The sequence below is a fragment of the Trichogramma pretiosum genome, unplaced genomic scaffold (genome assembly GCF_000599845.2).
Source record: "Trichogramma pretiosum strain Unisexual culture from Peru unplaced genomic scaffold, Tpre_2.0 scaffold18, whole genome shotgun sequence".
NCBI classification, from domain to species: Eukaryota; Metazoa; Arthropoda; class Insecta; order Hymenoptera; family Trichogrammatidae; genus Trichogramma; species Trichogramma pretiosum.
Genome location: NW_019641681.1, coordinates 2,302,740 through 2,324,224, shown reverse-complemented (window position 1 = coordinate 2,324,224; position 21,485 = coordinate 2,302,740). Strand labels below are relative to the sequence as shown.

The 21,485-nt window shown below is 39.9% G+C and overlaps 3 protein-coding genes across 4 annotated transcripts in view; 1 reads left to right on the top strand and 2 right to left on the bottom strand.

The window, feature by feature from the left end:
- Positions 1–436: 436 nt before the first annotated feature.
- LOC111694143 overlaps positions 437–21,485 on the bottom strand; it is a 142,004-nt gene continuing 120,955 nt past the window's right edge. Inside the window, exon 3 of the mRNA XM_023461053.1 lies at positions 437–775. Within this exon, the coding sequence (XP_023316821.1) occupies positions 437–775 (339 nt within the window). The remainder of the gene's footprint in view (positions 776–21,485) is intronic.
- On the bottom strand, positions 11,960–13,771 carry LOC106660021 (protein spaetzle 5). 2 transcript variants are annotated; one of them, XM_023460984.1, is made up of 6 exons: positions 13,362–13,771; positions 12,988–13,178; positions 12,835–12,927; positions 12,538–12,756; positions 12,256–12,462; positions 11,960–12,179 (listed from the first exon to the last, which is right to left on the bottom strand). In XM_023460984.1, the coding sequence occupies exons 1-6, from the start codon at positions 13,398–13,400 to the stop codon at positions 11,984–11,986; spliced, it is 945 nt and encodes a 314-aa protein (XP_023316752.1). In that variant the 5' UTR covers positions 13,401–13,771; the 3' UTR covers positions 11,960–11,983. The 2 variants fall into 2 exon arrangements, with proteins under 2 accessions (XP_023316752.1, XP_014238317.1); XM_014382831.2 differs by having other exon boundaries at positions 12,538–12,783; positions 12,850–12,927.
- Positions 15,571–21,139, top strand: LOC106660053 (manganese-transporting ATPase 13A1). Its single transcript, XM_014382878.2, has 14 exons — positions 15,571–16,265; positions 16,342–16,607; positions 16,687–17,402; positions 17,462–17,599; positions 17,669–17,789; positions 17,857–18,190; positions 18,265–18,504; positions 18,594–18,800; positions 18,876–19,065; positions 19,133–19,396; positions 19,467–19,803; positions 19,871–20,039; positions 20,116–20,259; positions 20,326–21,139. Exons 1-14 carry the CDS (start codon positions 16,011–16,013, stop codon positions 20,431–20,433), a joined length of 3,489 nt encoding a protein of 1,162 aa, XP_014238364.1. The 5' UTR covers positions 15,571–16,010; the 3' UTR covers positions 20,434–21,139.

Sequence of the window (21,485 nt, the reverse complement as noted above, 5' to 3'; positions counted from 1 at the left end):
TTTCCGTGCCGAGCGCGCGCTTACCGGCACGCCATTATACATACACTGACACTCACACACCCATACACTCACGGACTTGCATACAGCAACGACCTTTTATTACCGTTTTCTCATTCCGTCTCACTCCGGCTTTTTACCCCTCCTTCTTTCCTATTATATTCAACTTTTTGCGCGTGTATGTGTTTGTGCACATGTATAAGTAAAGTAAGTCCAGCCGCACACGCATCATGCGCCGCCACTGACGCTGCTGCTACTGCTGCTGCCGCTACTGCAGCAGTGCTGCGGAACGAAAGTATTATATGTACGCGCACGTTACGCCGTGTACGTAATCTGCCCATGGGCACACGATGGTAGCAGCACGAGGGCAAGACTTGGTGCAATGATGCGAAAAGAGGAGAAAAGTCTATACATAGATGCGTGTAAAAGACGCACTTCCTTACCTGGATCCACGCAAATGTGGCCGATTCTCATCTTCGCCTGCATCGCTTCGAGGGTTGTTGTTTATATACCGCCGGGAGGATGACGATCGCGCGCGACGATATATGTGCCGTGTGTAAAATGCCATTGCTGCCACTGCTGCTTCTGTGCTGCATATTTCACCAAGACCACGATGATCATTATCCTTGTTTCTCTCTCGATCCTGAATATACTTGATACTTTTCGTTTTTCCATTAAGTATCGCCCTTGGACGTGGCGATCGTCCCGCTGTGTGTGCATGAATATAAGCGATGAGCTCCATTATTTCGCAGTAGCGCAGCTTTGGCGAATTATCGATCTAGAAATTCAAAATTATAGATTAATATCGCTGGCTCAGATTATGTCATAATTCTATGACGTACTGTATATAAATTGTTGGCGCTATTAAAGGCATCATTTTTGTCGTAGAACCGAAGCCGAATTTTTCAGAAGCCGTTTCGACAAAAATTGCGATCTGGAAGATCCAAAAAGGGAACAAAAAAAATTTAATTCGTTCTTACGAACGCGAGCGAAAATAGATAGATTTTTGAATTGTGGTATAATTTGCAGATTTTTTCGGTCAGCGCGCGAGAACGTATACTAATTTCCTCATAGGCTCAGGTATATGCGATATATAAAGGGACAATTATGCGCCCGCGCGAGCGGTCGACCATACATGTAGGATCAAATGATAGGGTAGCTCTCGTCGGCATCGTATCGAGTTATGTATACGTACAAAAATTTGTAATTCATCTTTTTTTCCTCGATATAATTTTTTGGTCCGAAATAAAATAAAAAAACGGAACGGAACAGAAAGCAATATAGCGCGACGCCGTGACTAATTAGCCGGTGAAACGAATTTTTATTTTTTTATTTTATTCAAATGCTAATGAGCTACACGCGTGTGCCGAGCGATAATTTAGCGCGCTGTGCGCACAGGCGGTAGCTCGTGTAGCTGCTGCCGCTGTGTGGCACACGTGGGAGTCGTTTTTAGTCCTCGTCCGGAAGCGTACTTCATGAATATTGTCCACGATCTCGTTTTTATGCGTGGAAATATATTACAGGATGATTAAAAACAATGGCAATTGGAGCGAAGGTCCGAGCAGATACCAGCAAGTTTTCGGCACGCGTCTCTGTGTACTGCTATCATTATCTCGATGTCTTGAAAAGGAGCCGCGCACGCGTAATAGCCAGGAGCAGTTGCTTGGCTTTCCTTTCGGTTTGTTTTGGGCCTACATATTATGGTATTGTACACAAAAATCTAATAACTTGAAGAATTTCGACACATTATGATAATTATTGGAAAACATCGGCGAGGCAGATGCGCAACGACTGGTTCAAGTGATTGTTCATCTTTCACCAAAGCCAGCTGGTTTATACACATTTATCGATTCACATGTTGTCACTTTGATCTTAAATACATATACACTCATTTCGAGTACGTTGCATTAATAATTTACATATATTGATATAAATTTTCAATTTGGAGAAGCTGCGAGCCCGATCCCGTTAATTGACGACTCGAGTCGCGCGGCGCGCGCTCCTATAATATGTGTGATCAAGAAGAAAACGGGAGGAAACCACACAAAAGCGCCGATATTTCACCTTTTGCTTTGCGCGCGCCTATCACCCTCTTTATATATATTTGGCAAAGCTGCTGCTGCTGTTGCTGCTGCTACTGCTGCACTATACATGTAAGGAACTCGAGAATTACGAGGTACGATGAAGCGTCGTACCGTATATAAGGCTATTGTGACATTAAAGTAACAGGCAGCAGTAGACATTGTGCTGAATTACGCATTGTTACCTCTATATGTACACTATATAGGTATATATATGCGAGCAGCTGAATAATCCACTGACGAAAGTCTTATATAGGAACGAGAAAAGTAGGTGAAGGCTCGCGCGCTTACAATATTCGAAAAGTAAAATAAAAATTTCTGTCATTATATATTTGAGGATGATTTCGTTCACGTGTTTTGGATGATACGAACTTTAGTCCTTTTCCAACCGAAGCCAAGTTCCGTACTGTCGATATGTATGTATCGAAGCTTCCGATTTTGAGTCACGCCTTCAAAGGATGACGCTTATATCGAAAATCAATCGTTTGATCAGCTTCGGCGGTGTTCAGAGCTATAACTGCTGCTTGTCGTGTCGCAGGCAGAGCGCGATCGATAATATTATGTACTCGTATCCTGTACAATTTATAATCAGCACACACGGACACAAGCTGAAGCGGAGCGCGCGCGGCACGCGCCTCTGCCCGCGCCGCGTTCTTGTCGCTGGAAAAATGGGCGTCGCACACGTAGCAGCAAGCTACGCCACTACACGCCACTTAACAGTCGAAAAGAAAAATCGATATTATATATATAATATTATACAGAGGAACTGCGCGTCGCGCAGATGCGCCCAAGAAAGTCATATTATATATTATACGATATATAATTCATGAATTATTAGACCAGCTTACGTGATATACATGTATAATGGCCCCGAGGACTTTAACGACATTCGCCGTCTGTTTCTCTGTCTCTCTCTTAAAAAGACTTATGTTACTGTACTATATACACGGCACGGCGATGTAAAATCATGTTGTCCAGCTAAATTAATTGTCACGGTTTCTAACGTTTCGCGCGAATACGAGATCGGCACACATGTAACCTGGCATAATATAATCTAGTGTGCGCGCTCGAATGCACCCTCCGTTGTTATATGTGTTTGCGCGCCGCTCGCTGAGATTGACAATTTCACGTGTGCGCGCGTGAATAGAGATGCCCGTGTATTTACGCTTCGACTGGTAATTTTAGAGCTTTTTCTTGTAAGCTGATTTTGGCCTCAATGGCGCAATTTCTTCCCGTCGCGCGGAAAACACGTCATTTATCATAATTTTTTGCAGCGTGCACGTGTACTTTTTGCGCATATGCGAGCACCGTGATTCCTAATCACTTTGCAGAGTCTCTCGTTGAAACAATTAAAAATCTGCTCTCTCAATATGCCCGCATTTGTTGTACAGCGTGTGCTCTCAGCTTCGAATCCATCCATTCGCAAATTTCAGATTTAGAATTCGACAATGCACATCCGATTCATCCTGTGAGCTTGTACGTATCATCCATTCGAGTGCGCGCACCACCACTGCACGCTGCACGTACAGCAAATAAATAATGGCCAGCGCGAGCGATCGAGTGATAAATGTGAGAATGAATGAGCAATTTTTATTTTTATTTTTATCCGTGGTCCAGTCCTTCTACTGTCTTTTGAAAGAGACGAGAGGATATGTGACTTATGGACTGTGTCTCTGTGCTTGTGTTTGCGCGCAATAACAGCAGCAGCAGCAACGCTGAATCCAGATCGCGACAATAATGCCTGCTGCTTTTGATCTTTTTACTTCTTCACTTGAATATATGTAACGCATAAAAGTTCCCATCGAGTCCTGTGTATATCACTTTGCGAAAGTCCTATACTGTAAAGCAATATAATAGCTGTCGGGTGTGTGTGTATGCGTGTATCTGTTACGTGTGTGTGTGTTTGTGAGCGTACTGACCAACAAGTCTCACTGACCGACGACTGGATTCGCTCGTTTATTCTCTTTCTCTGGCATGCCCGAAAAACTATTGTGCCACGAATTTTGTAGTATTAAATTGATCGTGTATATGTGCGAGAGACGAGATATTCGGAAGGAAGGAACCAGATTTTTAATTTCGGATGATAATGCCCACATATGTTTCGCTTGCTTCTCGCTTTAAAACGCAGGATGTACCTGAATTTTTTTTGCTCGGTTACACAATTGTGACAAATTTTTATTTCACTTATCCACTTACACATACATGTAAGATGATGCTGTATCGTTTATAGTTACCATTACAAAAGTTCAAATGCGAGAACTGAAGTTGCGCTGAAAAAGGATCCTTATTTCCGTACGTTGTCCATCGATTCTGGAGGAGAAGAAACATTATCGCCGATTCTTGTACGGCCTCAAGGCATTGTTTACATAAATTTCTCTAACCAACGATACACAATCATGTATTTCTTTTCAATAATTACAAATGTAACAACTTTTAGCGTATCTTAGTACTGAAACTTGGGACATAATGAAAAAAAGCAAGAATTTACTAAACAACATGAATTTTGTTCTCTATTCGTATTTATTTTTTGTAGTTTTTAATTTCTGAAATACGTAGTTCATCTTCCTTTCTTCATTGTAGACAAGGTCCTTTTTAGTGAAAAAATGACTACATTCAAGAAATTTAAATTCGGTAAAGTTATGAAAACTACACAGTGATCATTATTGTAGATTCCAAACGAGGCAATTCGCTCCGGAATTGAGACGAACGTTGGTCTCGTATCTATGGGCAGCGATTTAACAAAAAAAATAAGGTAAAAAAAAACGAAAAAAGAATCCTCGAATCTTTCTCTCTGTTGCGCATCCGATACTCGGCAAGAGCCAAAGCTCTCCACGGATGTACAGGCTGCAAGAATGGTCCGAAAATCCTGCGAAAGGCGCATGCTTGATTCAAAGATAATAGCTCTCTCGCAACTCGCTCCGTCTCTCTTTCTCTCTCTTTCGAGTTCGAGCAAAAAAAAAGGAGAAGAGCGGCTAGCGTTTATATATGAAAATCGCAACGCACAGCAGCAGTCAGGCTGTGCGTTTTAATACTTTCTCTTTTGCTATGTGCGTATATTCTTCGTTCGTCGTCGTGAGCTGCAGCTCTATATAAATGCGTCAATTTCTCTACGCACTTTCGTTCGTCTCTATATAGTAGCTATATGTGTGTGTAAGCAGCCAGTGCTTATGTTGGTGTGCGTTAGGCTACAACACATAAGGGAGGTTGGCTGCGCGACGATCAATGCGTGAGCGCGCGCGTATATACGCACAGTCTGTGCGCTCGAAACACAGCAGCAGCAGCAGCACAAGCAGCAAGCAGATCGTCACCATGGCAACACAGGCTGCACACGCAGTACCCGATCCGCCTTGATAATCGTCCTTCCTTTTCAACCTACCCTATGTGTGTATGTGCGTATACGCACACCACGACAGAGCCGGCAGAGTTGGCTTCGTGTGCGTATATACTTGGTCGTCGTGCCGATGTGCCTTCGAGTGCGTACATGTGTATGCGTGTGCGCGCACCTCCCCTAAATCTATTTCTCTCTTTCTCACACTCTCCTCCTACTTGCTTTCTCTCTCTCTTCGTTATAACCCAAGCTAGATTGCTGCTACTTTCAGGCGCGAGTGCGCTGCTTCTTTCTTTCATTCTTTTTCTTTTTTCTCTTCCTTTTTTTTTCCTTTTTTTTTTTAAGCGCATGTAATTTCAACAGCCACCGGAGCAAAAGCTACTTCTTCTTTCTCTATCTCCCGATGATGAAATATTTAATTAGAATGCAAAAAATGATGAAGCTGCTATTTAACAAAGCCATACTTGTACACTGTATAGCGATAGATTTTTTCCCCTTGATGTTATTCAAAGAGATTCCGTAGGTATAATATTTTGACGTGCATTTACATGTTATCATCGAACTCTATAGTTTTTAAATGGATAAAATAAAAAAGACCAAGCCAAAAACTGCTACTGGAACTGTTGGCAGTGGATAGGCATATAACTTTTCTCTATAGTTACCACGCAGAAAAAAAGAATGAGAAAGAGTGAGAGAGAGAGAGAGAGAGAGAGAGTTAGAGCCATACCGAAATATCGATCGTTCGTTCGTCGATGTTGCCTCGCGCAAAACTTTCAATATATAACACGACGCACAGAAACACATTCACAGAGCGTGGAACGCACGTACGCTCAACTATCGCGACTCGTAAATTCGTCGATATTTGCCGCTATAAAATACAATGTTATTTTTTTTCTACTTACCGGAGCATTGAATAGAAAATTTCTCTTGGTTCGAGGCAAAAGAGGACGCAGTCACATGCACGCACACATAAACCTAATATAAGGAAAAAAAGGATCTCGCGCAAGCGAGAGAAAAAAAGTCTTTCCCAGATTCACTCGCGCAGTTGGAAGTATAACTTTGTGATCGCGCGTGGCATCTGATTGACAGTTCAGTAGCACGCGCTTAAGCAGTCACAGAAAAATCCTCTGATTTTCTGTGGTGACGCGCGCGCGCCAATACTCGCACGACACATACATGCAGAGACTTTAAAATCCTGAAATTGAGGAAAAAAATAGGAAGAAAAAATAATCCATTTCTCAGTAGCACACGGCTACTCCTTTATTGTCGAGGCAATGCGTACGTAGGTATATAGTTATACATTTTGATTTTTTCACCCTCGCGCGCAGCAGTGCTGTACACGTATGTAAAGTCTCGCGGGTGTCGTAAAGGAGCTGATGATGTCGTCCCACGCGCGCTCCTAAAGCGAAAAGTGCAGCATGTCTCTCTGTCTCTCGTATCGGGAACTCGGGGCTCGCTGCGCGGCACATGGGACAGGTGCAGCGCCGCCAGCAGTATAGTATAGTTTCGCTAGGCAAAGGGTGCCTGGCGGTATAATATATGTTGTTATATACACCGACCTTCGTGTACGTATATATACTGCGTGCGAGCGAGTGAAGGAAAAAAGAAGGGAAAAATAAGCCCCGCAGAGCATTTGAATATTTGGGTTAATCCTCGCGAAACATATACCGTGTCAGCTCCAACGCACACCATATATAATACACCGCAACACGTTCGAAGTGCGAGCCGAGCGAGCGAGTTGGAGATGCCCGCGCGTAAAAAAAAGTACGCCGCTGTCATCGCGATCCCTCGGAGGGCGGTATAGCAGAAGATACACCAGGCATAATATAGGAAAAAAAGACCGACGCTTTAGTCGCGTGCCCCCGGACCCACACGAAACGAGACAATCTCTCGTTCTCTCTCTCTCTCTCTTTTTCAGCTCTCCAACATGTGTATCCGTATTCACGGTTTTCTTTCGACACCCTCGCTCCTATAATATGTGCTGCAACGCCTAAACGTCGTTCGCGTGCCGAATGAAAGCTACGTTGCTCTACTCTCTTTCTCTCGTGCTCTTTCGTGTGGGTGACGCGTTCGATGCACCTGTGCTACTGCTGCTATACACAACACGTTGTCTGATGGCTAATCTGTTGTATACGACGAGGAATTCGAGGGAGCGAGTGAAAATGCCTCTCTCTCTATATATATCGGAATATAGCACCCGGAGGGTCGCTTTCACCGGGTCAACAGGTTGCGATTTTCCCTCCCTTTTCGCTTGCGTCGAGCTTTTCGGAGATTATATGGCACGCAGACACGGAGACGCGGAGAGATGAGGGCTCTGTGGCACTGCGCCGAGCCCTCCTCTTTGACGCTCGCGCGCCTACACGTGACACGCGCACTTTGCTTCCGTCGCTCCCCCCGAAATAAACGTTAAACGTCAAACGCTATAGAGATCTTGACGCTCGGCTAATTATCAGACGCGTAAGCTCTTAACTCATACTTATCGCTCGATTTTTTTATTTTCTCTTTGGTATGTTCTTAGAATAAGCGTGTGTGTCGCTAACGACGTACAAATGGCGCGTTAAAAAATGTCAATACTATAGAGTAATCTAGCGTTATTGGTCCGTAAAATCCACAATCGAGCAGATGATGATGAACTACATTTTAATGCGCAGCTCGAGCGAGAAGCTCTTATTTTTTTTTCTCTTTCTCTGCCAACGCGAGTCGTGGTGCGTACACAGTTAGTTGGTCAGCCAGTGAGGTCAGTAGCCTAGTATAACACAAGTTGGGTTTTAAGCGGACTCACTCACTCGCGCGCATATGTGCGAGTAGTACGAGAGATTCATATGTACTCACTCGAGGTATTAACAACAAACGGAGGGTCGCGTCGAGCTTCGAGTCTTCCAGAGAGAGAGAGAGAGAGAGAGGAGCATGTGCCGTATAACCATGTATCCTATATAATGTGTGCTATACGTCAAGCGCGTGTGTGTATATGGGCGCTTGTGCGAGGGAAAGCTGCCTGCCTATATCCATACCATAGGCACACACGACGTATACAGCGATGAGTGCCGGTGCACACGAGCTAAGCGAGCGCGTCGAGCTTCAAAGTTTCGATTTCGCTCGAGTGTGAAAAGCCAAGCCAAAAAAATCGACTCGTGTGTGTATGTATGTGTGTAAGCCCCTGCGAGCGCAAAAGGGTTTGCGCGAACATATTAGCCAACGCGCGCGCTCGCACTGGGTTGGTAAACTTGACCCTCGAGTTAACAAAGTTGTAACGCGTCCTCGCATGTATTACTAAAGCTGGTTTAATTGAGGAAAATGGGTCGAATTCACGCGTATTACGCACGCATGTATTTACAGCGAGAAAATCAAGAGAGAATGAGAAAAAAAATTTGCACCGATCGGTTGTGTAATCGAATTCTGCTACTTAAAGAGTTACAAAATGGCTGCTACGGTGATGCTGCTGCTGGTGCTACTGCCAAGCGAGGAAAAAAAATTCAATCGATGCTCTTGAAGCGAGCTGCGTATACGAACGAGCCCTGGCACACACAGCAGGCGGCCTCGCAAATACATTTATACACATGCAGCAGCAGCATAGATCTAGAGTGTCAGCGTTGGCTGGAGCGGGAATGGACGTCCGCGTGCGCGCGAGCGACGGCCAATGTGCCGAGAGGGTTAGGCTTTCTGCACAGCAGCAGATTAAAAGGAAGTCATCTCCCTGTTCATGTACCTCCTCCACGTCTCTCTCTCTCTCTCTCTCTCTAACCCGCGCCGCGTCTCCCCATCAATCACAATTAGATATCCTCCATCTCTCTCGCTCTCTCGCTTGTTTGACTCTCCCCTGTGTGTCGGCGCATATAGACTTCATATAATTACCGCTCGTGATTTTATCCGTCTATGTTGCTACTATACTGCAATAGCAGCATACGTACATCTAACGCGTACAATATAAGCAATATAAATATCAATTTGTGCTACCGCTGCAACTGTTCGGCTCTCGAGAGTCGCGTATAAATATTGGATATAATAATATGCCTTATTGCGCGAGCCCGGCGAACGCGTAAACTTTTCAATTTGCTCGCATACAATATGAAACGCGTATAGTCGCGTTGCAAGCTCTGCTCATACGTATGCGTCTCGCGCTTCATTCCATTTTATTAGCTTTTTCAGTGTAGTCAATCGCTTGCGCGCGTGTTCACTGGATGGAAACAAGAGAGAGACAGAGAGAGGGAAAACGAGCGAAAGAAAGGAAGAAAAAGAAAAGACCCGAGAAGAGAGAGAGAAAAGGAAGGAGAGGGAAAATCTCGGAGCGATTCAGGTTTACACAATGCCTGCACGAAGCTGCCGAGTGAAAAGCTGCCTCTGCAAGCGCAGCGAGACACTCGAAATCCGCGAGCAAGCACGCGTGTGCAAGTCTATGATGCTCGAAGTAGTATAGGCGAGAGGAACGCCGTACGCCGCACGCGTATACGCATACGTATAATACCGTATACGAAAGAAGACGGGAAGTAATTGTGCGCTCCACAGGAGAGTAAGTAATATGACGTTCTGTATGCGTATATGCTGCCGCGATTGCACACCCACATGCACAGTGTCTGTGTGTGTGTGTGTGTGTGTGTGTGTGTGTGTGTGTGTGTGTATGCGTATAGGTAGTAGTAGGTACACTCGGCCTATTAGTACACGCGCTGAGTTATACGCGAGGGAGAGAAGAGAAGAAAAAATCCTGAGCAGTATATGTGCGAGAATATGTATATAATACGTTCTGTATACGTAGCCAAGAGAGGAGAGAGAGTTTTAAAACCCTCGACTTTTCTCTTATTCTGCATGCGCGCGTGCGTGTGTATATAAGTTCCAACTTTTTTTTCATACACATAGACTCGGGCGAGCGAGCAAGCGCAAGTTGCGTGTGTTTTTTTTCAATTTCCATGAAGTCCTGTACTTCCTGCTTTGATGAAAGCTCTTTCCTTGCATAGCTGATGCTGCTACTGCTGCTTCTACGTGCCTAGAAATCCACCCCTTTTCGCTTCCAGCGGACGACAACTACTCTCCCTTCGCTTCTTCTTTAGCTACTATTACTTTTACCACTACTACTCCACTATTACTGCTGCAGTATTGTAAAACTACTCCTACTATACTACCAGTACCACTGATACTAGCAGCATAGCTACTTGTATCCGACGGGGGAGGTGGCGATGGTATATATGGAGTAAGCTCTCGACTCGAATGTGACACGTACCTACAAGTGCATGCATATATTACATGCGTATGTAAAAGCGATTCTCTCTCTCTTTCTCTCTCTCTCTCTCTCCGCTCTGCTACAGAGCAGCTCTGTATCACTCGTGCGCTGCAGTATGCGCCACGCACACGCATACGCAAAAAGGGGTTGCAATGCATATAAGAATCTCTAGAACTGCCTAAGCTGCACTACTGCTGCTGGTCTTTCTCTATATTCTCCATACTACCGATCATTGAATGCACAATTTCGAGCTTTCAAACTGGACTCGATGATGACAATCACGACGACGTCATATTCATCGAGGATATTCGTTAATTAAAACTCCATGAGGATATTTCTCATTGTCTTTTGTTTGAATTTATTTTATTGGAGTGCATTTTTTGTAGCTTAAGTTAGATTTGGAAATGATAAGCAGAAGTTTGTTGCTATACAGGGAAACAGATTGTAAAACAATCTATTTACATGAAATATGACAACCCGGGAACGATTTAGAAGACTACACATCGTCATAAAAGATTCAATGCTCCAGATGATGAGAATAATTTTTTTGATTTACAATATGCTCAATTCTCATGTTATATATACTAATCTATCCAATCAATAAATTATTAACGTAAAACTATTACTATATCAGTAAAAGTATATAAAAAATATCAAATTCTTAACTTTATTATAATATTGGTAAAAAAAATATATAGAGCGAATCGATATCACGATTAGTGCTAATAAACAAAATTGTAGCTTAAAATTATTAGAATCGCATTTTTTGCATACGTGAAAGTTGATAGTATCTGAAACTGTACCGACATCTCATGCAAGCGTTGTGAATCGTCGCTACTCGCATGATAAGTTAAGTGTTGAATCGACGGTTGTCAAATTTCCAAAAAATTTAAATCGAGATTCAAAAGATTGTTTAAAACCTAATTATGTAAATAAGTGAAAATATATAATAAGGTACAAATCACTTACCAATTTTATAGACAAATGATAACAAAGCTGTAACCATTCTTACAGATATAAACAGAAAATTGCACGAAGTAATTGATGTTAATGTTGTTTAAAATCTGTTTTGGAGATAGTTTCCAGTTTATTATATAAAAAATTGACGTCGAAAAATTCTTCTGATAAGTCTAGGACAAAAAAAAATATTTTTTGCAAAAATAAGCAATCAACGAAAAACAGTACATTTCATCATTTGATAACGTAAAATAAAAAACATTTTGGATTTAGCCTCCTATTTTAAAAAAGTTTCGAGTATCAAACAATTATAATTATAAAAAAAAAATACACCATTACATCAATAGCTGCACTCGAGCGTACGAGTGCATTTTATGTTCAGGATCAAAGTTGGATTTTAATGATTTATTATTTAATTAAAGGTCTAGAGTCGTACTCATTGAGTAGGATTTTGCTCGAACATCCATGTGGAAACAGATAGATTTCGTTAACAAGCCGATTTCCAGTTGGTTCGAGCGATACCAACCTCTTTTGTACATAATTTTGTTCACATTTACACGTATAGCCGAGTGGCAATTGGCATATATCATTACAAATCTCGTTTCTGAAAAATAATCATCAATTATTTCATCTGGCACAATTAAAAATAAAATATACTACAACGATAGTACTTGACTTACTCGCATATTTCGCTAACTATTGTTTGGGTGTAATTAGTTCCATTTGGTGCATTGACGATGTACAACCACTGACCTTTGAGATCAAGACCTACTCGAGGCATTAAGCGAGATGTTTTTACAGGACATAAGTAAAGGGTCGACAAAGATTCTTTGGTCAGTCTTTTTTTTCGCTGGGTTAGAAAGCGTTCTCGATAGAATGGATTGAAACTATGTGAAAAAAATTTTAATTAATTATAACTAATACATTTTTTTATTGATGCTTGAGATGTTTATTAAAATTACCGTGCACTTGTGTATACTGGTATTGGCCTTTCAAATATCTGTGTTTGATAATTATTTAAAGTTTTTGATGGATAATAGCTGACCGTGTTGTTTTCTTTAATTACTCGTTTACTAAATGTTGTTGGATAAAGTTGAGCAGGGACTTTGGGTTTTGAGTAATCATATCCTTCAAAGGCAGCGGGTTGGTAGGTTGTCGTAGTCTGCTCAACAATCTTTGGCCTTAGGACCAGAAGTTTAGTACTTGAACTATAATTTGAAAAAAAAGTTTTTTAAACAACTTTTATTTAATTTATATACCTGTAAAAATCGTACTGAATGGCTGGGTCTTCATCCATAATAAAATCTTTGATAGACACTGAAGGCTTGGAAAGCAGTCTATTGATTATTTCACTGAAAAATAAAATAATAGTAGTTATACGAGAATCGAAAAACGATAGAAAAAATTCTTACTCTGGATAGTTATCAATGAACTCGCAGTATCTCTGACCCGGTGGAGCGCAAGATGGTATTTGTCCTATTGGAGCTGGGACATACTCCTTGTGTTCTTTTGGATTTGAAAAATAGATTTTTTGTGGTCGTGGATGTATGGAACATTCATAAGTGTTACATGGACCAATAGCTTGAGCTTGTACGTTGCGCATCTGCAATTAAATAATCGATTTTTTTTTCTTTTATTAAAACAATAAAGTTCCATTTCCTATTGATAATTTTATCATGACAAACTCCTTTTGCGAATAATCGAGTAGCTTGCATTCATTTTTTTAGTTTTCTGAAAATTTTATTAAAGCACTAATTCGAAGTAAAATTAACCAATGTGAACTTACGTAATAAAGGGTTGATAAAATCAAAGCTAATTTCAACATTATTATGTTGCAGTAGTTGAAAAAATATTCTCTAGAATTTAAATAGTTAAAATGTTAGTTGCATGTATTCGCTTCAACAATTGACACAGTTCACACACGAAGCCACAACATCTTACACTGCGCGCACGATCACACCCGAAATTTTAACTGCTTTTATGAAAAACGATGTAAAAACGTCGGTGAACGATTATCAAACTTGGATCCATGGTTATCAAAAATGCTGCGCGCACGTGTTCCAGCAATGTTCTCGAGAATCTAGGGCGATGACAGTGGACCAAGTACCAGCGATCGACTGCGACGTCGAGTTGCGATCAAGTTTAAACAAGCGCCAAGTTACAATGGATATAGTCGTGTTGGTCGGCGTGTTAGGATTTACGTGCTATACCGAACGACTCCGAGGTGGGGCTGCGAAAATGCCAACGACGACTATGTCCTTCGCATCACGACTTTCTCCATGTGAGCGTAATGTTGTTGAATGACCATAGGTGATGAGGCACTCGCCGAAATTACAGTTATCTTTCAATATTTAAAAAAAACCCTTGACGTAAGTCATATGTAAGATCTACTTGCTGTTGTATAATGATTTGACAAGTTACTAAAAAAAATTGAAAAAAAGGAGTTAAAAAACCCGCGTGAATAAGTTTTCCAAAGAATTTCTATGACTTAATTGTGTCAATGGAGCACGGATAACCTCGAAGGCTTTATAATAGCAGTCTTATCTCGCGGAAACGAGCCACACACGACTGTGTCATCTTTCCCAGAAGATTCCAGCGCTTTTTAGTTCTAAACACAAAACTTTTATTTCTCTCTTCTTTTTCTGCACACACGGGCTCGTGCCGTGTGTTTCGTAATTAAATAGTCCGTCACGTAGACGCCACCGATACGATAATTTGCGCGCGCCAACTTATTATGTACATTATGATTGTGCCTGCCGATTTCGCGATCATCGTTGATGCAGCGTGTAACATAGACCCGAAGAAACGGCAGCAAATAGCCATAATCTTTGATAATTTATGTCTCGTCGAACAATGAACTAGTCGAGACTGCACGACACGAATGACGTTTTGCTCTCGGCTAGATTTTCGTGCATGCAGGTATGTTAATATATTCGTGCATGTATTTATGAATTTCGTATAATATCACAATTCATCCTCTCTCGTCGACGAGGCGCTCGCTAGTTTGTTTATTTTCCAGTGCTCATGTACGTGCGTGTGCGCGTCTCGCTAGCTGTTTTTCCTAAACATCATTAAAAGTTTTAGTTGTTGCGTCGTTCTCGCGTAGTATTTGAGCGCACGCGTGCAAGTGTACGAGCTTGTAAACGCGGTGAAAACGAAAGTTACAGTCATAAGCGATGTAATATTCAAATTGCGCCGAAGAATGAGCCTACGGTCAAATTTTGCATAAATTTATGCGCTCTCGCGTGAACCCAACAGCGTGTACTCTTTGGCAGTATTTCGGGGCTTTGGTTTTATGCACAACTCACTACAACTAATTACTTATGTTTATTTATCTTCACTCATATGCTTACAAACAATTATGAGGGAATTTTATTATATTTCAAAATAAAACAGAGCCTCGCGGTTGATTCCATTGAAACGGAAGCTTTCAATGCTATTTTTTATGCACAAATCAAGATCATGATTTTGCGAGAAACAATTTCCCAAGAATTAAATTGAATATGAGAAACGCGCAGGGATTCTACATTATATTTTCATTATTTACATCGCAATAATGGTATAAGATCTCCGCATCAAGGGCAATTAACACAAAGACGAGATTGAATAAATCATTCGGTTCTCGCGTTCTGACTCAGTAGCGTGAATATCGTACAGATAGTAAGATAAATGCACGCGTTTACGTATCCGTGAAGTATGCTGATTGTAAGGAATTACTTATTTACACTCGTCTCATTCGAAATTGCAATTAAAGTTGCTGCGTGGTCGCGAAAAATTACACCATCCCGGATAGGGATACTAACGAGCTAGTTTCGAGGCGCGAGAATTCAAAAATTCGCACGAGCGCTCGCACTCTTACCGATGCGGTAGTAGTCGTCCCCGCGCGAGCAGATCGCTGCTCAATCGATGCCGCTGGGCTCGTGCTCAAGAGGGCGCGCGCGAAGCATATGTTTACAAAACGAAGCGGCTCGAGCCTTACACTGTATACATGCCAATGTCCCTTAGAAGCTCTGCTGTCTCGACTCGACCCCATACGCATAAATAACAATATAGGTACTGCAGCTGTCTGCAGCTGTGTCCAGGCGTTTGCGGTTTCACGGTTGTGTGTGTCTCTCGTTCACCTATACGAATATAAATTAATATCGAAATTTGAGCCGTGTGCTCAAGGTGTACAGAGAAAGACGGAGCGAAGAACAACACCAAGACATATACAGTACAATATAGAGTAGTTTATCTCTCAATCGAGCCTCTGATATCTATATCATATTGTGCCGACGTCGTCAGCTCCGCTACATATGCTTACGCGAATACTGAGTCGGCATAATCGTCACAACTTACCTCGTCATCGACGCGTGTCGCGTGTGTTTACTATCACCAACAGCAGCAGCAGCTCCATATAGTCAAGCAGACCAAAAGTCAAATTCATCTCGAGAAAATGATTGAGAAACCGGACGAGCTCGTCCAAGCTGTGTCTCTGCACAATCCTCGCAAATTACTTTTCAATGGATACGTACTACCCTTTCTGGTGCTGGAGCTTACCTGGGTTTATGGATGGATTGGTATCTATGGCCTCTTCGAGTTCTACGAACCCGGCCTCGTTGGCGTGGCTGTCATTGGCGTTCTGCAAATTTTTGTTTGCCTCTGCTGTCAATGGTCCGTTCACGTACATACTTTTCTCAATTGCGGTTCGGTGAGTTGATTTTCTTTTGCAGAAATTTTTTTTTGTATGCTTAACATGGGTTTTCTAAATTTTTCCTAATTTTCAGGAAAGTGATCCATACAAAGCAACGGTTGCCAAAGTTGTTCCAACTCCCAATAATGGTAGTACAGAACTAGTCAGAGTGCATACTTCTAAAGATCAAGAACCTTGGTTCATTTTTCAAAAAACCAAATATGTTTGGAATCCAGAGCGCAAGCAATTCAAAGGGCTCAACTTTCCAATCAATCATAGCGTTGAGTACTATTCTTCTTGGAAAGGATATGCAGATGATGCTGAGATTGCAAAGGCTGATCAGAGATGGGGACAAAATAAGTAAGAATTTTTATTATTATTTTAGTAAGTATACCCTTGTTCTACTCATCAACAATTTATGTCTGTTTTTTGTTTTCAGTCTTGATATGGTGATACCTGAATTTCGTGAGCTTTTTATAGAAAGAGCAACTGCTCCATTTTTTGTGTTTCAAGTTTTTTGTATGGCTTTATGGTGCTTAGACAGATACTGGTACTACAGCTTATTTACACTTGTGATGCTTGTTGCATTTGAGTGCACTTTAGTACAACAGCAACTGCGAAACATGGCTGAGATAAGAAAAATGGGTAATAAACCTTATATGATAATGACTTATAGAAGTAGACGTTGGAGAATGATGTTCACAGACCAATTATTACCTGGAGATATTGTGTCAATTACAAGATCTCAAAATGATAATTTTGTACCTTGCGACATGCTTCTTTTAAGAGGTCCATGCGTAATTGATGAGAGTATGTTGACTGGAGAGTCTGTTCCTCAAATGAAAGAACCAATAGAAGATCTTTCTCCGGGTAAATTTATAAATATTGAAGAAGATAAGTTACATATATTATATGGAGGAACAAAAGTAGTTCAGCACACACCTCCTCCTAAAAATTCTTCAGGACTTAGATCAACAGACAATGGATGTATTGCATATGTTTTAAGAACTGGTTTTTCCACATCTCAAGGAAAACTCTTGAGGACAATACTTTATGGAGTAAAAAGAGTTACAGCAAATAATTTAGAAACCTTTGGATTTATTCTGTTCCTTTTGATCTTTGCAATTGCTGCTTCATCTTATGTTTGGATCAAAGGTTAGTTATTGAAAGAAATTTATAATAATTTAAATATTCATGGCTTATTTTAATTATAGGTTGTGAAGATCCAGAAAAAAATAGGTATAAGTTATTCTTAGAATGCATATTGATTTTAACATCGGTAGTACCTCCAGAATTGCCAATAGAACTATCATTAGCTGTAAATACTTCACTACTGGCATTATCTAAATTAGGTAATGATTTATAACTTCAATTCTATTAAAAAAGGTGACTATTTTTTATAATTTGGATTATGTATGCAGGTGTATACTGTACAGAACCATTTAGGATACCATTTGCAGGAAAAGTTCAAATTTGCTGTTTTGATAAAACTGGCACTTTAACTAGCGATAATCTTGTTGTTGAAGGAATAGCCGGCCTTGAGTAAGTCCATAAAAGTTTTTCTATTGAAAATAATTCAAGAAATTCATTGACAACAAATTTATTTTAGTGGTAAATCAGACGTTATGCCAATATCAGATGCTCCAATTCAAAGTGTACAAGTATTAGCTACTTGTCACTCTTTAGTACAATTAGATAGCGGAATTGTTGGAGATCCACTTGAAAAGGCTACTCTGAGTGCTGTTAATTGGAATTTGACTAAGGGTGAAGCTGTCATCCCTGTTAAAAGTAGATCTCCTGGTCTTAAAATATTCCAAAGACATCACTTTTCTTCATCTCTCAAAAGAATGACTGTTGTCGCTGGATACCAAACAACAGGATCATCAGTAGATTCTACTTACATCGTAACAGTCAAAGGAGCCCCTGAAACTCTTAAAACTATGGTAATAATTATTTGTAAAATTAAAGTCTTGCAATTATTTCAGCTATTTTTTAAGATGATTTATTTTGATTTCAGTACACTTCAGTTCCAGACAATTATGATTCAACGTACTTATCGTTGTCCAGACGAGGCGCAAGAGTACTCGCTCTTGGTTATCGAAAACTTCCTGATTCAACGAGTTTAGGAGATTTGCGAAACTACAGCCGGGAGGATTTAGAAAAAAATTTATCATTTGCTGGATTTGTGATTATCAGTTGTCCTTTAAAGCCAGACTCAAAAAGTATGATTAAAGAAATAATAAATGCATCTCATTCCGTAAGTGTATCTAAACACTATCAAGTCAACCTACGACTTTTCAGTAACATTTTAATTTTTCAAAATATATTGATTAATTTTTTTGTTAGGTCGTCATGATCACCGGAGATAATCCACTCACAGCGTGTCATGTAGCGCGGGAATTGCATTTCACTCGAAAACCGGAGACTGTGATTTTAAAAAATACCGGTAACAAATGGGAATGGGAAACCATTGAAGGAAAAGTTGTGCCTTTAGAATTAGGTGATATGAAAACCAAGATTTGGGAGAAATATGCTTTGTGCTTAACAGGAGAGGTAACATATTTCATCTGACCAAATCTTCTACGCTATTTTTACTGGGTACTATATTTTTAATTTGTCTGATTACAGAGCTTAAATTATATTAAAGACTATGAAAGAGACTACATGTACTTTATTCTACCGCATGTGATTATTTTCGCTCGCTGCGCTCCCAAACAAAAAGAATTCATAATCACCACATTGACTGAATTAGGATACACAACTCTTATGTGCGGTGATGGCACAAATGACGTCGGTGCTCTCAAGCATGCTGCAGTCGGTAAGAGAACAAATTTCAAAGTTTTACACGATGCAGCTACTTTATTACTTAACACGATTGCTTTTAGGCGTTGCTATATTATCTTGTCCACCGAAAAAATCGAAGTCCACCAAAAGCATCATGGACGAATCCACAGATTCTCCACCTGCAATCGAGGCTCAAGCTCCAGTTCCAAGATTAAATCCTCGTCAACAACAGTTGCAAAATACCAAATCCAAAATTGAAAAATTAATGAAGGAATTGGAGGAACAGGAACAATCGATGGTCGTGAAGCTCGGAGACGCTTCTATAGCAGCTCCTTTCACGAGTAGATTCTCGTCTATACAATGCAGTAAATACTTATAACTATAATTATTTACAAATGAAAAAATTTAATTATTATTATGGTCAAATTTTTCTAGTTTGTCACGTCATCAAACAAGGACGTTGTACGTTAGTAACTACTCTTCAGATGTTCAAAATTTTGGCCTTGAATGCCCTAATACTGGCTTACAGTCAATCGGTTCTTTATCTGGATGGCATAAAGTTCAGTGACGCTCAAGCAACGCTTCAGGGTATTTTACTGGCCGTTTGTTTCCTGTTTATTTCTCGCGCAAAACCTCTCAAAGCCTTATCGAAACAGCGTCCACTGCCTAATATTTTCAACTTGTATACTGTTCTTACGGTATTGCTTCAATTTGCGGTTCATTTTTGTTGCTTGATCTACCTTGTTAGAGAAGCTGTTCTGAGATCTCCAAAGTAAGTTTTATTTTTAATCAATTTTTCAACTATCGATATTAAGTAATGAAATGATTATCGATTTCAGGGACGATAATAAACTAGCAGCCATTTTAACAACTCAAAAAAATACTACAGAACTACCCTTATTAGATGGCGATGAAGAAGAAGAACCTTTCCAAATGAACTTGGTGAACAGTACGGTTTACTTGATCTGCATGGCACTACAAATATCAACTTTTGCAGTAAATTACAGGGTTGGCTTATTATTTTTATTTATAAACCCATAAAAATATTTTGAAATAATATTAATGAAGAAAATTTTTGTAATAGGGTGAACCATTCATGGAAAGTCTCACCGAAAATAAATATCTTTTATACAGCTTATTAGGTAGCACTGGAGCTGTTTTTGCATTAGCATTTGGAATCGTACCAGATATTGCCTCGCAGTTTGAGATTGTTGATTTTCCAAGCGATGTAAGTGCACTTATACATTGTTCATAAAAAAAACACCAATAAATGTTTTTTTCATTTTTTTTTTAGTTCCGGATGATTTTAGTTCAAGTACTAGCAGCGAACTTTGTGTTTACCTACGCAGTGGACAGAATTTGCCGAAAGCTATTTGGCGAAGGAAAAAGTGTTAAACTGTGATCGAAATAGAGCAATATTTGCTTTTTATAGTGGAACTGTGTTTTATATTTCATTTTTCGTGAAAATATATTTATTAAATGTTACTTCGTATAAGTAGTTACCAAAAATTGCAAAGACACTTGTGTGTTATTAATGATTGAATGTACAAATGTTTAATTATACTGATATTGCTCTACAGAAAATAAGAATGTTATGTATGTGTAATTTTGCTAGAGATTTGTATAAAAAGTGTAAGTTTGACTTGGTAGCTAACATTCCAACAAATTCATTTTTCGACGCAAAATATTTTTCTCACTTTTCTTTTAAACTTATAAATGCAAAAATATTAATGTTAAATCCATTCTTTTATTGTTAAAATCTTTCGAATATACTTGAGTGTACGTGAATATTCGTTCACTACGAATTCGTTAAAATTAATTCATCCTTTTGTAAATGTTCTATAATCACATTATTTTAATCTTTTTTCTCAATCATAGTATTTGTTTACATTATAATATGGTAGTCACTAAATGCTGTGCAATGCTCACGACTTTTAACTGATACGATATAAAATGTAAGATTTATGTTTAAAATTTAATTTTGTAAAATATATACACTCATTGTATTGTATAAAAATTTGGTATATTGTGTCGTGTTGCAGAGTCCACAATTACTCAAAGCTTATATACGAAATATGAATTAAATAATTTCAGTTACTACGAAAAAACTTTATTATTCCATGTATTCTAGCATCAAAGTAAAAATATCGCCTTAAAGTTCATATGAAATTCTTCTTACGAGTATAAACTATTTTATTTAAACATATATCTTTTGTCCTATGCTTATTCATCATTCAATCCAGTCCAAGTACACGTGCGCAAACCGACACAACGAAATAACAAATGAAACTCAACTATGGCTCCAAACTAGGAAAGATGGATTTAATCGAGCTATTGCTGCTTGGATAATAACTGTTCAATTTATATTTGTTTGTTGTATCTTTGTATCTAAAATAGTCGTAAACACAATCGGTTTTCTCTTCCCGAGCGAGCGAATCAATCTCGGCGAGTTGC

Excerpts from the sequence above, each read along its gene's own strand:
- LOC106660021 (XM_014382831.2), bottom strand. The coding sequence starts at position 13,400 with ATGTTGAAATTAGCTTTGATTTTATCAACCCTTTATTAC. Across the intron at positions 12,928-12,987 it reads TTCATTGATAACTATCCAGA|TGAAATAATCAATAGACTGC; the intron begins GTAAGAATTTTT and ends TTTATTTTTCAG. Across the intron at positions 12,463-12,537 it reads CCAGTATACACAAGTGCACG|TTTCAATCCATTCTATCGAG; the intron begins GTAATTTTAATA and ends TTTTTCACATAG.
- LOC106660053 (XM_014382878.2), top strand. The coding sequence starts at position 16,011 with ATGATTGAGAAACCGGACGAGCTCGTCCAAGCTGTGTCTCTGCACAAT. Across the intron at positions 17,600-17,668 it reads ACTGGCATTATCTAAATTAG|GTGTATACTGTACAGAACCA; the intron begins GTAATGATTTAT and ends TTATGTATGCAG. Across the intron at positions 20,040-20,115 it reads CTTTTGCAGTAAATTACAGG|GGTGAACCATTCATGGAAAG; the intron begins GTTGGCTTATTA and ends TTTTTGTAATAG.